Source organism: Eleginops maclovinus, chromosome 13 (genome assembly GCF_036324505.1).
Source record: "Eleginops maclovinus isolate JMC-PN-2008 ecotype Puerto Natales chromosome 13, JC_Emac_rtc_rv5, whole genome shotgun sequence".
NCBI classification, from domain to species: Eukaryota; Metazoa; Chordata; class Actinopteri; order Perciformes; family Eleginopidae; genus Eleginops; species Eleginops maclovinus.
The window spans coordinates 8751646-8770217 of record NC_086361.1 but is presented as its reverse complement, the minus strand read 5'-3'; the positions used below and the strand labels follow the sequence as shown (position 1 = coordinate 8770217).

General features: G+C 40.7%; 1 protein-coding gene across 1 annotated transcript; it reads left to right on the top strand.

The window, feature by feature from the left end:
• The first annotated feature begins 1283 nt into the window (after positions 1–1283).
• Positions 1284–18054, top strand: thrap3b (thyroid hormone receptor associated protein 3b). Its single transcript, XM_063898736.1, has 11 exons — positions 1284–1661; positions 4640–4794; positions 9598–10434; positions 11037–11657; positions 11817–11983; positions 12128–12239; positions 12846–12921; positions 13512–13687; positions 14686–14914; positions 15341–15490; positions 16634–18054. The coding sequence occupies exons 2-11, from the start codon at positions 4673–4675 to the stop codon at positions 16859–16861; spliced, it is 2718 nt and encodes a 905-aa protein (XP_063754806.1). The 5' UTR covers positions 1284–1661; positions 4640–4672; the 3' UTR covers positions 16862–18054.
• Positions 18055–18572: the final 518 nt, after the last annotated feature.

Here is an 18572-nt window from a genome sequence, read left to right as displayed (position 1 = left end):
CCTTCAGGGTTGTTATGCACCAATAACACAACTCAGTTGTTTTTGAATGGATGATTTGTAAAGATGATCTTTTTTCTGCAATTTTTGCAGTAAAAACATTAACTGAACTGTAGTTTAACTGAACTAAAAGAAACAACAACAAGGGAAATTAAAGACTGATCACATAAACACACAAACTAATAACATATTAGTAGCTAGTATAACCGAAGTCAGTGTTGCGTTCTGGAAAGGAAGATTGTTTGGAAACTGCAATCTTGTTGCTGAGGATTGATTTCCTCGTCACCATGTGGGATTAACAAGTTCCCAGGAGGTGAACAGATGGTGTGCAGACACACAACTACGATACAGTATGCAGGCAGGGAAGCCAGTGATTCAGTTTTGATCTGTATTTGAAATGCCTTACTTTCTTTATTTGAAGGAAAATATGACATACATTCACTGGCTTTGAGTAGACACTGAGATGTTGTTCAGAACACATAAAGACTTGACTAATTTCATCCAGGGGAAGGCCAGATTCTTACAATATGAAAGAAGTCTTTGTGTAGATCTATTATTTTATTTTCAACAAACTCTCACATCTTCAACAGAAAACAGGTCAGTGAGAAGAGACAGAATACAACTTCAGTAACCACTAAAGTGTGTTTGTGTTTGGCCCTAGGACGGATGGACCCTGAATGGGGTTTAGGATGGTATCTGTGTCTGTGATAGGAGGTGTTATGTGGCTTTTAGTCTGATAAAAATAGTGCACAGCATTAGAAACAACACAGACCCAAAGGACATAAATGTCAAGCTAAGGAGCAGCTGTTGGTTTGAGGATGGAAACCTGCAATGCAGCTTATATTTACTTTAAGCAGAGCTATGGGTTTAAATTTGCTTTTTAATTATACTTTAGGTTTAGTGTATATTGTTTCTAGTATAAAATATAAATCAGAAATGGGACTTACTTAATTACAAAAAACATGAGAAATGCATTTAGTAGAGCTCTTAAGGCATAGCAGAGGACCATAGTCAAATAGCTTTTTGGTTTAGTGTTTCAATAGTTTAAATTCATTCTTAGGATTCCTTTCAGCCCATATGCATAATTGATACAAAAATGTTGGCGACCATTACTATGGAGATTTACTCCTGTCCAAAATAAAATGTCACCTAATGTGAGTCCAACATAACATGTCAATCACATGTTTAACATCAATAAAAGAATAATTTCATTTTAAATTTAGGGTAATTTACGCCATATCCCCACGAGCATCACTTCACGTGACAGAAAGTCTCGCGTGATGTGAGAGTAGCGAAGATAGCATCGTGAGCTAACTGTGTCTGTTGATCGATAGCTTTCGTTAAATGTAAATGCTTTCAAAAATATAAATTTGGCAAAATTGATAGACACATAGAATCCTCCACATACATGTCTAATGTCGACTGACATGGAAGTACGAGCGCCTGGCCTCTTCTGAAGGCGCAATGCGTCTGTTTTGGTTGGCCTAGCAGTTTGTTACGGAACCTCTGCTAACAAGCTAGCCAGGTTGCTAACATCCGTTAAGTTGGTTCAGTAAAACCAGGAAGGACGGACCAGACGAGCAGCTCGGCCTCAAAGGTTACTCAACTTCTGCAGCATTTATTCATCAAAACGAGTTCGTACAGACTTGTTTGCACAGGAAAAGGTAAACGCAATTTAATTGTGTAGCTCAAATGATAGGTGAAGTCCGTATCTGCTTTTCTTACTGTAACGCTGGAGCTCTCAGTATCGATAGCTACACTCAGTTTTATCTGACTCTAGTATTGATTACACTGTTGTACGTTACGTTCAGTAAAGCTAACTTCATAATTTGTTTTGTGTCATTACATTATTAATGTCTGTTGTATCAGTGTATTTGTTGTTGGTGTGGTGGCACCTGTTCTCTGTGGTGCACAGGTATTATAGTATATGCACGCAGTAAACTAGCTAAATGTACAAACACAATTACCACACGAGCATTAAACCCAGTGGTGTATGTTGGTGACACACAGGCCCAGTGGGGGGAGAAGTTATCAGATCTAAAAGTATCATTACTACACTGTGAACCAATTACACGTTACAAGTAAAAGCATTGTGTCTTGACGTTACTGAAGTGAAAGTACAAATACTTTCATTTATATTGAAATTATAGGCTACTCAAAGTACCGAAAATAAAAGTGCCCATTAAACCTATAGGCCCATTTCAGAATACAGAAGCTTATTTTTTTTATCTCATTATTATTATTATTATTATTACTATACACCATTACTGATTTCTTGGTCAAATAGATGTTTTATTACTGGTGCTGTTTCGCTTATTGGTGCCTTATTTGTTATTGTTATTATTATTATTATTATTATTATTATTATTATTATTATTCGTTATTTTTTGAGGTAGTATTATATTACTGGATTTGATACAGTTGCAACTACTAAAGCTGGAGCTATTTTTTTTTAGCTTACTGCTGTCTAGTTGTAATCCATAATATCACACATCATTCATTATTGGTTTATACGTTTTGATGTTTTGAAATAAATGTAGCAAAATTCCTGAATGTAGTTGAATAGAAATGTAAATCAGCATGAACGTGTATTATTTAAGTGAAATTACGTCAAACTTTACTAAAGTGCAATACAAGTAAAGATCCTTGCACTATTGGTATTACAGTGTCTCATGCCTTTCTGGTTTTGCGAGTTTGAAAGCTATTGCCCTACCCGATTATAATGTGTTTGTCTTTGAATGGGCTTTGCATCACCTTGTCTTTAACTAGCAACCCACAACACCAGTCAGGTTACTTTTCGGGGTAAACCTTAAACAGCATTATTAACTGCATCCAAGCACCTATTACGTCTTTCATAATATGAGATAAGGCTACAGAAACAATTAGCAATCTAAACAACTGTTTTTTATTAGATGTTTATAGGGCGTACAACTGTGAAGATGGTGAAATACTCTCAGGGATGAAATGGAAAAGCCTGAAATTAGTTATGCTCACTTTCACTTCTGTTTTTCTTTGGATGTCAAGGGTAGAGCTAAGATTTGGTAGCATGCAGTAGATGGTGTGGAGAAAATCAACTCACTGATGCGCCTCTTTTGTAATTATCATTCAGGGCATGTCTGAAGAACAGAAGCATAGGTGATGCTAAGAATACAAACTCTGTCTGATACCAATAATGCTCATTATACAGTCTTTAGATTTTTTTAGGCTATTATTTACTTACACAGGTCTGCATAGGAAACCTGCCAGTTTCGAATGTCTGCCCTTCAATCCTAATGTTGACCTTACAATTAGAATAATACGGGTACAAGAAATCGGGTCTAAGAAAGGCAGGAAGCTTCCATTGGCCGTCCCACTTTACTCCCCTGGCCTGACAGAGCGCTGCTTCTGTTATGATCCCATTGTGAAATGGTCTCTAGTTTAAAAGAACAAACTAGTACATTTAAATTATATTTCAGCTGGAAAGCACTATGCAGATATCAAGTCTAATCAAAGATATTTATTCACGTAAAAAGGTCCAGTGTTGCCTCATTGGTAACACACGTGGCATCTTCAGTTGAGAATAATAACAAACAGGGGAACTAAAGAAGGCAGCGAGGATGCTTAGTAATTGTATTGAACGTTTGAGGTTCAGAACATGCGAGGAAACCCTACAACTTCATGTTTGGCATAGAGCAAATGTTGTCCGTTCAAACCTTAAAGAAACCGGCATCATACAACATTTGGTGAAAAGAAAATCTTGAATAAAATGCAAATGTTTCCGACTTAAATTAATCCCTTGGATTCTCACCCAGGTTGATGTTTCAAATCCAAGCGCCTCCTCTGATGCAGACGCATGACAAACACAAAGATGCACTGTAGACGTGTGGGCCTTCGTAATGTGAAATAAAAAGCTTAATGATGAAGGCTTGTGAAGCTGCTGCTGTCCATAGTACTGAAAACACTGCAGACAGACAATCACAACAATCCCAGACACAGGCCGAGTAATGTAAAAGCCATTCCCTAAAAAGCAAAAAACGTTATTTAATTTTTTTCAACAACCGTCTGGCCTTATCAGCATGAAGAAGTAACTGTCGTGGTCAAGCTGTTCCTTGACCCACTGCACTGAAGCAGCACTCCCTGCTCTGCAGGCCCTGCTGCTTTGTGAGACATTCTGATCTCCATTTTGTAGAAATATGCCAAAATAAAATGTTTAGGCCTGAAGCTAGACAGATGCTGCTCAAGTTCATTCTTTAATTTGACTTTGCAGAAACTAGGAAATGTATAAAGAAAACAAACATGCTCTGAAGCATCGGGTTGAAATAAGCAATGCCATGTTGCTCATTTTCAGTTACTGTTGGTTCATAAGTTAGCTTCAGGCGTAAGGTCACTGCACTGAAGTTTGGTTTGTTCCTCAGTGTTACATTTTAGATAAATGACTCACAGAATGAAGATAATCAGTTGTGAAATATTAAAAGAAAAACCTCAGTTGAAGAGTCTGGACACGTTTTGCTGCTTACAAAAATAGCAGTTTTTTATTGCATAGCTGTCCAATCGTGATGCATATGGAGGATGGGTTTTTTGAAGAGCATATTTGCCCAACATAACCTTTGATATGTGTTTTTTTCCTCTTGTACAACAGTAAAATTCACTTGTTTGTTTTTAGGAAAAGCTTATCTAAACGGTCCTAAGTGCAAAGATGTCAAAGGCTCCCGATTCTCCAGCTCGGTCCCGCTCCAGATCCAGGTCAAGATCCAGATCCTACTCAAGATCTCACTCCAGAAGCCGTTCCCGCTCCAGATCCAGAAAACGTCGCTATAGGTAAATCAAGATTCCTGTTTCTGATTCAAACGTACTTCACTTTTTTTGCTGTGCAACGCAGGTTTGCCTCATGGATTCTGAAATCTGTCAAGCATCTTTTGTACAGTTCCTAGAAAATAATGTAACAAGGATTGGTTGACACTAGATCTCAGAGGGTGTAAAACTCACTAAAATGCTTACAAAATATATTGTTTTCTGTGGGTTTAAAATACTTAGTGAAATTAATTCATTCCCCTATATGGTGCAAACATTTAGATGGGGTAATATCGCTGGAAGGATCTGGAAATTGTGGGTTTAGGTATCTTGAAAGTGCTTGAATTTATAGTCTTTACAGTTATACAAACCCTCAATGACTGTTAGTACTCATATGCCCCTTTTCCACCAAACCCGATCCGGTTCAAGATCCGATCTTTTGCTTTTCTCGCGCTTTTCTGGTTCTAGCCTGTAGCACCCCTTGTGTTTCCACTGCTCAGAGGCCGAGTGGAGCTCAAGTGGCTGCATCATTGCGTCATTGTTTGCGTCACACTAAGCCTGGTTAGTGTTGCCTGACTTTATAAAGTGTGTTTTTTACAAGTGTGTGCTCGCGTTGTAGTCACTTTGCTCAGCGCTGCTGCTTGTTACAACTTGTACTCGCTGTACTCGCCATGAACTGTTATTGCTCAGGTTAATCTCCCCCTCCAGAGTAAGCGTGACGTATTGGTTCGTCTTGGATCTTGCCATGCAGCCGAGTGGGGCCAGAAAGATCCGGTTTTTCGGCGCTTAAAGCCGGCGTCGCTGCAGTGGAAACACGAAAAAACTGATATTTATCGGCTCCAGCTCGGGCTCGGGCTCGGGCTCGGGCTCGGGGTTGGTGGAAAAACCGCAATAGACTTTCACTTGCTGCTTTGATGGCTATTTAATTCCCCCTAAACAGTGACACATTTATAGTTTCCTTCGTAGATTTGATGATATTATGTGTTTTTTGCTCTGTGATACCAGTCAGTGCTGTCAGGAAACACACACACAACCACTAGCTTAATACACTGCCGTTCTCATATCTGTTAGGCTTTGTTTGTAGTGCAGCACAAAGCAACTATGAAATGGATAGCTCATGTTTCAGTTGTGTGTTTACTCACCATTTGCTTCATGACAGCCATTTTACTTCAGTGATACAGCACTCCTGTGCCATTGCAGCTTAAGATCAAAGTGTTATTTTAAAATGTAGAAAAAACAAAATACAAATAATGTATCCCAAGTTTTCACAAGTAGAAATAAAGATGATGGGGAATACTATGTGAAAAAGTTTGTATGAAGCCTTGAGTGGCCTCTTGTACATATCAAATGTAACTAGAAGTTAGTTCCTTATTGCCCTCCTTTCACTAGGCCCCAAGTGTTCAAGGTTAGCTCTGAATTTGCATAAATGTTTTTCCTGTGTGGGTGACAGGCTGCAAAGACTCAAACTATTTGCATCAGCTTAAGTTCTTTCTTGTTAGGAGCCTCCAGTCATCTGGTGTATATTTGTGACCTGTTTAAATGTTGTTTCCTTATTTAAGTGAGGGAGTGCTTCCCACGCTTGTTCTTGTCAATTCATGTTGGTGTTTAGAGCTTGACGGTTAAAGCACTTTCACAGACAAAGAGTTGTTGAGTGGATGTTTTCCATTGAAGAGCAATGCTACACTGCATGTCAATGATTGTCAAAAGGAAAAAGTAGTAGAGAGCGAGTATTCTCGGTCTCAATGTATCTCCCTCCCCCTTCACTGCCACCTCCCTCTGTTGATTGAGCAGGTTGTGCCCTGTGGGTACTCTTTGTCCAACTCACACACACACTGTCCCGCCTGTGGGAATACGTTGTCTGTTGTTCAGGAGTGCTCTGCTCCAATGAAAAGGTGCAAAGGGTGAGTAGTTGTAGTTGGCTTGTAAACGTAATGCTTTTGCTACAGGACAGGTACCGTTTTAAAGGGATAGTTCAGATAGTTTGGAGTGGGGTGGTTTAAGGCCCTTGTTCATATTTACAGTAGATGACTGCGACACAGTCGTGTTTGGAGAAAAGCACGTAAGCAAAGCAATGTAAAACAATATTATTTTTGTATATACCTTAAGTATTCCTCACTGCAGACCTTTTTGAAGCTACCCGACTCCAGTGGTAATTTGTACTTCACAGAACACGCTAGTTGCAGGTCTACTGCTCATTTAGTATTTTTGGAATTGTTTGACTGTTGTGAAACCATTTTTGATTTTAAGTGGATCTATTTTCAGATGCATTGGTCAGGTGACTAAAATACATTAGATTTTGTGTGGCTTTTATTTGTAGTCTTTCACAAGTGAAGCTAAGTTTCAATGCTTTGAATGTATTCATTTTACACTTTAAAAAAAAATCTGGATGTGTACTTTGCTGCTGTTAAACTCCCATCTTCAGAGTATTTTGTCCATAGTGTTGCACCATGCTGTTTTTTATTAACTATTAATGGTGGAAAATGTAGACCTTTGTGTGGCTTGTATGAATATAATTGAAGTGTTTGTTGATCTACGCCTCTCTGAGTGACACATCGCTGTGCCTAGTGGAGTTATAGCTCGGTTATCTCTGAGAATACATCGCCCCCTGTTGACATCTAGGCAGAAGTAGATTTCAGTCTCTACTCAGGCTAACCATAAAAGAAAAGTTTGTCTGATATTTGTTCAATCTTTAAGCTTTCTACAATAAGATTTTTTTAGGAAACTGTCATAACTCTGGTCATATCTGCTTGATATCTGAATTATGAGTCTTGTGTTGTAAAACATTCAGTTGTTAGTAAATAAAATAAAATAGGGCTGCAACCAACCATTTTTTTCTATTAATTTCAGGATTAATTAATTATTTGATCACAGACGGCTGATGTGACTGATGTAGTGTTAATTACAGGAGAGGCAGGGACACAATATAACTGCATATTTACACATAACGCACATTAAATCAAGTCCTGTACTCTAATACAATGTGAGTCACAATTGCATGACATCTTAAGACACAGGGAGCATTTAGCTGCACAAATAATACTTTTACTATGTGAATGATAATTCTTCCATCCTTTTATTTCAGTGAGATTCTGAATTCAGACTTGTAGCTTGTAGCTGAGCATGTGCTGCTGACTTGCAAGATGTAAAATGGTGTTAGATTACAACACACACTTTGCCCTCAATTACAGTGGGGCAAAAAAGTATTTAGTCAGCCACCCATTGTGCAAGTTCTCCCATTTAAAAAGATGAGAGAGGCCTGTAATTTTTATCATAGGTATACCTCAACTATGAGAGACAAAATGAGAAAAAAAAATCCAGGAAATCACATTGTAGGATTTTTAAAGAATTAATTTTCAAATGATTGTGGAAAATAAGTATTTGGTCAATAACAAAAGTTCATCTCAATACTTTGTTATATACCCTTTGTTGGCAATGACAGAGGTCAAACGTTTTCTGTAAGTCTTCACAAGGTTTTCACACACTGTTGCTGGTATTTTGGCCCATTCCTCCATGCAGATCTCCTCTAAAGCAGTGATGTTTTGGGGCTGTCGCTGGGCAACACGGACTTTCAACTCCCTCCAAAGATTTTCTATGGGGTTGAGATCTGGAGACTGGCTAGGCCACTCCAGGACCTTGAAATGCTTCTTACGAAGCCACTCCTTCGTTGCCCTGGCGGTGTGTTTGGGATCATTGTCATGCTGAAAGACCCAGCCACGCTTCATCTTCAGTGCCCTTGCTGATGGAAGGAGGTTTTCACTCAAAATCTCACGATACATGGCCCCATTCATTCTTTCCTTTACACGGATCAGTCGTCCTGGTCCCTTTGCAGAAAAACAGCCCCAAAGCATGATGTTTCCACCCCCATGCTTCACAGTAGGTATGGTGTTCTTTGGATGCAACTCTGCATTCTTTTTCCTCCAAACACGACGAGTTGAGTTTTTACCGAAAAGTTCTATTTTGGTTTCATCTGACCATATGACATTCTCCCAATCCTCTTCTGGATCATCCAAATGCCCTCTAGCAAACTTCAGACAGGCCTGGACATGTACTGGCTTAAGCAGGGGGACACGTCTGGAACTGCAGGATTTAAGTCCCTGGCGGCGTAGTGTGTTACCGATGGTAGCCTCTGTTACTTTGGTCCCAGCTCTCTGCAGGTCATTCACTAGGTCCCCCCGTGTGGTTCTGGGATTTTTGCTCACCGTTCTTGTGATCATTTTGACCCCACGGGGTGAGATCTTGTGTGGAGCCCCAGATCGAGGGAGATTAGCAGTGGTCTTGTATGTCTTCTATTTTCTAATAATTGCTCCCACAGTTGATTTCTTCACACCAAGCTGCTTACCTATTGCTGATTCAGTTTTCCCAGCCTGGTGCAGGTCTAGAATTTTGTCTCTGGTCTCCTTTGACAGCTCTTTGGTCTTGGCCATAGTGGAGTTTGGAGTATGACTGTTTGAGGTTGTGGACAGGTGTCTTTTATACTGATAACGAGTTCAAAAAGGTGCCATTAATACAGGTAACGAGTGGAGGACAGAGGAGCCTCTTAAAGAAGAAGTTACAGGTCTGTGAGAGCCAGAAGTCTTGCTTGTTTGTAGGTGACCAAATACTTATTTTACCGAGGAGTTTACCAATTAATTCATTAAAAATCCTACAATGTGATTTCTGGATTTCTTTTTCTCATTCTGTCTCTCATAGTTGAGGTATACCTATGATAAAAATTACAGGCCTCTCTCATCTTTTTAAATGGGAGAACTTGCACAATTGGTGGCTGACTAAATACTTTTTTGCCCCACTGTATATATTTTTTTCTTCTTCTGTCTGCCCTCCTTCTTCCAGCTCCAGGTCTCGGTCCCGCTCCCGCTCTCACTCTCCGTCCTACAGAAACTACCCCAGCAGGGACTACCAGAACAACAGAGGGGGCTTCAGAGGCTACAACCGAGGCTACCGGAGGCCCTTCCACTACCGCGGCAGAAACCGAGGCTACTACCAACGCGGCGGCCATTACCAGAACAGGGGAGGTGGCGGCGGCGGCTATGGCTACAAGGCCAACTGGCAGGGTGGAGGTGGAGGAGGCGGCGGAGGCGGAGGCGGCGGGGGAGGTGGCGGAGGCGGCGGGGGAGGTGGAGGCTGGCACGATCGCCACCATGACCAGGACCACCACTCCCACAGTCCCAGGAGGGGGCGTTCACGCTCCCGCACACCCAAAAAGCGCTCAGGCAGCCGGAGTCGCTCCCACTACTCTGACCGCTCGTCTTCCAAAGGATCCCGGCACTCCAGGCGCTCCAGTTACTCCTCTCACTCACGGTCCTCGTCACCACGTCATCGCAGCAACAAGAGCAAGCACGGCTCCAAGGAAACCAAGGACAAGACAGAAAGTCACGCAGAGAAATCCGGCCAGGCAGCAGATGGCAGCGCCATCGAAAAGGTTTCTGGAGGGAAATGGATCGACTACGACCCCAGCCCTAAACGAAGCAGCCCAGAGACTAAAAAAGAAGATGCTCCCAGCAGCTCCGAGGGCAAAGGGCCTCTGTGGAAAACCGTCGGTAGTGTGACACCTCCAGCAAAGAGCCCCACAAAGTCGGGACAAACGGCCTCCTTCAGCGGCTTTGGGTTCTTCTCAAAGGAAGCAGACAAATCTGAAGATAAGACGGTGATCTCTGCTGCCTTCAAAAAGTATGTCTGTTACTTTCTTTCTAATTTGAATGTAATAAAATGTCCTTTTTCTCATTCTTCTAACAAATTATTTTCTTTCAAACATGTGTAGCCTTTATTAAAGGGCCCTGGAGGAATACATGTTAAAAAGGAAAACATAGGACTCAAGATATTAAGTTTTCTGTGCACTGACAGGAAGTTGTATGTATCACACTTACTTAGGCAGTGGTGGTGACGTGAGTATGATTGTTAATGTGAGTCCTGGTTTTTTACAGTTTCCTTAAGGCGTTGGCTTTTTTGTTTTTTGCTTTTCATTTCATATTGATCAAGGCAGAGCATTGGACAACCAGCTTGTAGTTTAAAAAAGGGCTACAGCCCTGGGATTAAACTGTTGAGACAGCACTTAATACTAAGAATAATGTCCAACATTTTTCCCAAAGAGGAGTTAACAATCCAATAATGTAGTCATAAATGTAGTTTGACCATGTTCTTATAAGCTTTCCCATCCCACAGTTTAGTTTTTCAGCTTGTGAGAATGTATTTCCCTCTGAATTTGTTTACCGCAATTTATTCGTGTACCTGGGGGTGACGGTAATAAAGCTGAGATTGGTTCTCTGTTTCAGGTTTTTGGCCGACAATAAAAACAAAAAGCTGGCTGCAGAAAAGGAGAACGGTCGTGATAAAGAGCAGAGCAACACAGACCGAGAACTAGAGAAAGGAAGTAAGTCCGGAGATCTTTTCAACATCTCGTCCGGTTCCTTAAGCGACTCCAAGGAAGACAAGACCCTACCTTTCTTCGACGCCGGAGAAGAGGAGTTCCTCAAGTCCCACGGGCTGAAAGACAGGGACATTGAGGATGACGGTGACGTCAAACCCACCCTCACAGCTCGGGACATTTTCGGCAAATGGGGGGGGGACGAGCCAAGCTACTCAACGTCCTACCCATCAGCCAAAGAGAAAAGCCGGAGAGATGCTGAAGACCCCGCAGATCACATGGAGGAGGAGATGTACAGAGGCCGCAAACACAGCTCCAAAAAAGAGGAGAAGGCCAAGAAGAAGGAGAAGAAAGAGAAAGAGAAGGAGAAGTCCAGAAGGAGTCCGTCCCCTCCTGCAGCGCCCAGAGAGAAGGAGCGGCCGCTGTTCCCCGGAGCTTTCCCTCTTCGGGGGGACTCACCTGTGCGTCGCATGTCTGCATCAAGGGACGACTTTGAACTCAAAATCGGTTCCATTGATGAAATGCCGAGGTATGTATAGTAGTACCGACGTATCTGATTTACACTGCAGTACAACTTTAAAATCTGACCGGGTCTTTTCCAACAAGGACTCAGCGAAAGATCGTCCTTGTAGCTTTTTCTCTCGTAAGGTAACACGATGTTCAATGTCGCTCACTTCTCTTTTCTCAGCTCTTCTATGTCTAAAGAGCGCGTCATGCCCAGAGAGATGTTGAAACCCACCAAGAAAGACACAGAGTTTCGTTCCATTTTCCAGCACGTTCAGTCAACACAGCTCCGCCGGAGCCCTTCTGAGCTGTTCGCTCAGCACATAGTCTCAATCGTGCATTACATCAAAGGTAAAGTATGACCTTTGCTGGCTTTGTCCCGCCTCCACAGAGTCAGGACAACAGGTGTGAGATCCACGGTACATTTCATTATGTCAGTTACTTTATGTTTTGCTGCTGTATCTGGAATAATAGTTTGTTGTTGTTTATTTGCAGCTCAACACTTCCAATCCTCAGATATGTCTTTAAGTGAGCGCTTTGCCATGTACCAAAGAAAAGCTGCAGAGGTAGAAATGATGAAGCCAAGGAAGAGCCCAGAAATCCACAGGTATACATAACATCTCACAATCTGAAGTATTGTACCTTTCTGTTAAAGCTCCATAAATGACCCACTGTGTGCAGGAATTCATACATAACAACCACAAATCCATTTATTTTGCTTCTAGAGAGCTATATGATTTGTTATCAGAGCTGATTATCATAAACCAGCCAACGTATTGTCTACAAACTATTAACTCTAAGTCATATGGATCGAATGGAGTTAAGTAAGCACATTTAATGTAAGAAAGAAGGTACCATCTTCTAAAAGATAATAATAAATTCCCCCCCCAAAAAAGATATATAGAATTTCCAAAATGTAATTACATTTTTTTTTCAAATGGGACATTTTGGGTATATTCAATATAAATATATATTTATGTATTTGTTTCTCTCATTTTCAGTGTTTACATTATTTGAGAATTGTACAAAATATTTTATATAAAATGGGTAAGTGAATTAATTCAGCCTTTTTCGGTCAGCATACATGTTGCTTTTGGTCCCTAAAGTAATAATACGTTTTGTGTTTTTGAGTTTACAGACTGAACATGAACTGTACATCTGCTGTGTTTATATCTTCACCCTCTGACATCGGGGCTCTTTCCTCCTCTCTCAGGAGAATCGATGTCTCCCCCAGTGTCTTTAAGAGGCACTCTCACGTGTTTGAGGATATGGAGGAGACGAGCTACAAGGTGACCCGCCATTTTGAAATTTGACGTATTTGGAACAAATTTGAGACGATCCTAAGCAGCAGTGTTCAGCTTTGTGCTTTTCTTTCAAAGGATGCATATTTCTAAATCAAAAGAGCCCAATTGTGTTTTGTAAGTGCCAAGCAAGCCCCCCCAGCCTATGAGATATGGTTATTGATTGGATATGTACGAACCCAAGCAAAGGCTAAAAGGAAGTGAATTAAGATCCTGAGTCCAAGCTTCTCAAGGGACGCTTATCAGTGCCTTTACCTTGTAAGTATTTTTCTCAAAAAGAAAAAAATCAAGCTACGAAAAATCTGTTCAATGTAATTTATTTTGATATGCTACATGCATGTTGCTGGCTTCCACAAATATGTTATATTTAATTGTAAAAAAACATTTTGTTTTGTCAGTATTCATATTTTGTCTTATCCACTAGAGGGAACACATCATAATATATGTTGAGCATCTTTATTGTATTATTTGTATTTATTTTTGTGTCACCTTTTACCAAACAGTTTTAAAGCACTTTGAATATCTCCATCATTATACAAACAGCCGGTTGAGTGGCTAATAAACCCATATTTCTGCAGGATCCAAGTAAAAAGTTCAAAGGCGACGTGATGGACCTCCGTCTGGATATTGAAAGACGTAAGAGGTTTGCGGGAAAGGAGTACAAGCGTGAAGGAGGCAGGAGCTCAGGAGGCTCCCGGGGGCCGAGCAGAGAGAGGTCCTCTGAGAAATCTGGGAAACACCACAAGAAATCCAAGTACGTGCACGCTGTGGTCTCAAATGTTCCAGCACCATGTTTGGAGGGGTGGTTCCCTTTGCTACAATGAATATGTTGCCATGTTGGAAGATTTAGAAGCAGACAAAAGTTAACAATTACACAATCATAGTTCCATTTTACCAACCAAGTGCATACGTCAGCACACTGTTTTGTGGTGCTTTCTACAGTCAGTTTCTTTATTCAATTAGATTTATTGAGATCACGAAAAGCAGGTAGGCCCTATGGATGACTTAACACATTGCTCTTCCTGTAACAATTCTGAAATGAAAAGGTTCTCCATGTTAAGCTTTGAGAATCCCAAACTGATATCGGTTTGTTGCCAAAAAGGTTTTCACCTACTTATTTCATTTAGTAGAATAACACATTTAGTAGGAACAAGTTCAAAATAAACACTTTAAAAATCCAGTTATTAATCATTAATAGAACATAAAACGTGCAAAATATTCCGTTATAAAACCGCTTTGTTTTTTTCAAATAAAAGGAGCTGTGTAGGGGTTACAGAATTGTGAAAAAATAATGACTAAAGGTTGTGTAAGTTTTTACAGTTTGAAGAATGCAAAGGCTTAATCTGAAGTAGCCGCAGGAAATTTTGAATTGGCATTAGCTGTCATCTCGGATAGAGAGTAAAGCTATGACCAAAAGGCTTTTCTTTCTTTAATATTGAAGTTCTATTATTTATTTGGCAGTGAAACAAATCTGTAAAACCTCCAAACTTAACGACACCATGACATGAATAAAACCTTCAATTCTCTGCCTGTGTGCTAAGGCATGGGAACTTTGTTTTTAGAAGTTATCATTTTTAATTTGTCGCTGGTCACCTTTCAGAAAGTGCTGAATCTGATTCTGATAGGCTAGTCATCTGTAGCTGTAACCTTAGTAACCACTCTCCAATCCAATCTGCTTTTTAAACTTTCGAACAGTTTCGATACATTTTGTGTCTGTAAACCCACTGTGACACATCAATCTTTTCTTCGCAGGAAGGGTAAGAAGAAGCGGGACCGCTCTCCATCCTCCTCTTCCTCCTCCTCCTCCGCCTCCCCTTATCCCCCAGCTTTCAGGGGTAAAGAGTTTGTGGGAGGGGAGGGGATGGAGCACTCAGAGGAGGGCTACGCTCACTCCCGGTATCCTCCGCGGGACTACGGCGTGGCCGGAGACCGGGGCCAGTACGAGGGCCACAACGCAGAGCGAGGCCGAGGCCGAGGATTCGTAAGTTCCTGTCTGAGCTTTGTTCCTCTCTTTGCTGTTGGTTGTTTTTCCACTGAGGGAAACTGACATCTCATCTTCTTGCAATTCTTTGTCCGAACGGCATCTCGGTAGACCTCACTCCTCTGCTCTGTTCCTTCCTCCTAATGCTAAGGAACGTAATGTGGATGATGATAATGATGATGACACTATCATACATATTCCATGCACTGCCTGATTTTTGTTAAGGTAATGTAGCGTAAAAATGTGGAACTTCACCCCATCACTAAACAAATGCCTGACAACCATTAATATCTCAGCGCTCCAGGGTCCATTACTTAACCCTAACTTTAATATCAGACATAACAATAAATATTCTTCCATCTTGTTGTAGAAAATGTGTTTGTCCCTTGACTGGGAGTTAAATCCACCTCGTTGTTTTGATTTCAGTTCCCCAGAGTGAGAGGGAGAGGGTGGAACAGGGGAAATTATCCAGGCAACAACAGCAATGGAAACCCCGCCCCTCAGAACCCTGCAGTGCGCCCTCCAGAGGAGGAGTGGGACCCTGAATACACTCCCAAGAGCAGGAAGTATTACCTGGTGAGCTGATAAATGATTTAGTGATGCACCTAAAAACATAGGGGCTTTTAACACCAAAGGCATCACAGTAGAATTAAATTAAATAATACCTTGATTTAAGACATGCAGCGGCTTCATGTTTCACCTCTGTTGTATTGGACTCGCCGGCTTACAGGGACAGAGCCCTTTTCAGTGTCTTTAGTAACTACTACCATCAAAGTCAACATGTTACCTGTGAAACGAGCCTATCATCCTCATTTTTTAGGGCCATATTCTGACAAATAAAAAACATCCATTTTTTTTTACCCCCCAAATATTAACATTTGATTTGACTCGGTCCATGGTTATAACCAAGCACACTCGTAAAAGTTCTTACACTTTGTTGGGGGAAAGTTTGTGCGGTCACAGAGCCTAGGCGTACAGGTGGTGTGGTTTACATCATGCAGACTCTTGCGTACTTGTGGTAGAGCACCTTACTTTACAAAAGGATGGAATGTTTTGTTTTCATGTATCATGGCATATTTTCAAAGAAAACATCACTGTGTTGCACCAAATACATTTGTATTCATTACGTTTTTATTTTGAATTGTAATTGTATTCATCTTACCATGATTGATTAGACGCTCTTTGACCAAATATGGATTATTTGAACAGCATATTATTGGAAGTTATCTGAAGAAGCAGCAAAAAACTGCTTGCTACCCTCTAAGCGACCAATGTGGACATCAATTTTACAAATGATTCCAGTATGAGACAAAGCACTGCAGTGTCTAGTCAGGTTGGGATATACTCCTTGTATATCTCGTGAGAGGGTGACATTTACATTCATGCAGTTGGCTAAATATTCAGCCATGCAGATCAAAATATATTTGTGATGCTTACACTAAGCTACCACACACAGCAAACTCTGACAACTATCCTCTAGCTCTCGATCACGTTTACAGTGCGGTCAATCAAGTCACCTCTCGCGAGATTTCAGAACCGTCAGTGAGACTTGGAGAGACATTAACAAACAGAAGGAAAAACATTTGAAATCATTGAAGGATAACTTTGTCAGACAGTCCAAGCCTGACATTCAAACATGGGAGAATAGTTTCTCTTTACTAACCCTGCTGTGTGACGGAGTTCTGATTGAGCTTTGACCATTCCTGTGTCCCCTTCCAGCATGACGACCGTGATGGCGAGAAAACCTGGGTGGAAACCCGTGGGAGAGGCCGGGGGGCCTTCCCGACACGCCGGGGACGCTTCGTCTACCGGAAGGGGGGCAGCAGCCCGAAGTGGACCCACGACATGTTCCAGGGCGGAGGGGAAAGGGCGGATCTAGCAGACGACGGCATGGAAGTCAGCCGTAAAGAAACCAAGACCGGAGACGCCTCGGCCCCGAAGCAGTAGAACCACTCGATCACCATCTGCTTATAAGTGTGAGGACGGTTACAGTGATGGTGAAGGGGATATTCCCCCCGAGCATCACCACATTTAATGATTAAAATATGTTAAGAGAGTTGAGCCTTCTAACAGTTAAAGTGAAGAATCGTTGTTATGAAGAGCAGCTTCATTTCAGAGCGTTATGTTTTTTAATGTAAAATGGGTTTGTTTCCGCAGCTGGTTTAGTTGTCTTTTTAAGGGAGAAAATACTGAGGCAAAAAAATATTCTCTGAAAACACGATAAAATAAAAAATGTGTGCCTTAGAAAATAAATATTATTTCTTGTGTAATCCAGCTATAAGAGGTAGCTGTCCATCAGTGTAGGAAGTTTATAGATGATTTCCATTTCATGTTGTTGGGGCTGTGATCAATCTTCGATGTTACTGCATGATTCATACCTCGCTCCTCGGGACCAACCAGAAGTGGGCTCAGGGCTCACCGTCAGCAAGTTTTCAGACAGGAAAAGTAAAATATCTTTAATGAACCCCTGAACGGTTGATGTTTGTCACTTATACTCTTTGAGCGTTTTCATATAGTGCCACTTTACCTGTATTTCTCATTAGGAAGCAAAGACATTTTTATGTGTGTGGTTCAGTATATTCTCATTTATTGTGGGTGTTTTCAGTCTAAAAAAAATATACAAATTGTAAAGAACATGTTCTGATTTTGGCTTTAGGCAGAAAAATATAAAGGTTTCGGGCTGTCAAGTTAATTTTAGTAAGTGGCTACATTTTTGTTTAGATTATTAATTAAAAAGAAATGTAATGACTTTAAAAAATGCTGTGTAGAATTATTAGACCTAAATTATTGTTATCCTAACATCTAAGGCAGATCAAATAAAACAGGAAATGTTCATTTTAAAAACAAAGACATCATTAAATTGTCTCTCAAAAAGAAAAAGAGCAGTTGAAGCTGATAAGGAAAGCGAAACCCCCAAAAGGCGTTGATGGAAGTGTATATTTTAAGAAGAGTTGCCGCAAACTAGCAGAACCCGTCCTCTGAATCTCACTGTGCTGCTTTCCACTGTACATGCTGCATGTACCAAACACAGCTGTAGGACTTTGTTTTTGTTCAATCTGAAGCCGAACACTTTTGTACTGTTCTCAAGAGCTTTGGAGTACTTTGTCTTTTCCTTTTCAATAAATCTTTCTTTGATTCAGGGCAACGCTGCGAGTGTGATACTTGGTGAGATCAACGGAGAGAAACATTTGAGTGTCACAGCCCACTCTGGTGTTTGGTTTGGGGTACCATACTCTCCTCAGCAGTATGCGTGAAACATTTAAAGTTTATTGCAGTATTAACACATTTTATTTATTAAAAATGTCTCACTATAAGATACAAGTAAGGGTTGTACATTTGTGACAAAATAACCATAGAGCATCTCAGGGCTAGAACTATAGATTATCTTCTTTAAAGATAAATGTCCCTTTTTTATTTTAGTCTTTGTGAACACAAAAAAAAGTGTAAAAGATAAAGCTACTGTACACTCTCATTATTAATGTTTTACCTTTTTATCCAGACAATCCTATCCCATCTTTCTTCTAACATGCATTGCCAGAGGGGGGAGACAAAAGCTCCACAGCCCTGCTCAAATGTATTATCCATGGCTTTAAGCATTGATTAAATTACATTTGTTTTAAACTTATATCCTAGAAATGTCAATGTCCTAGTTTCTGAT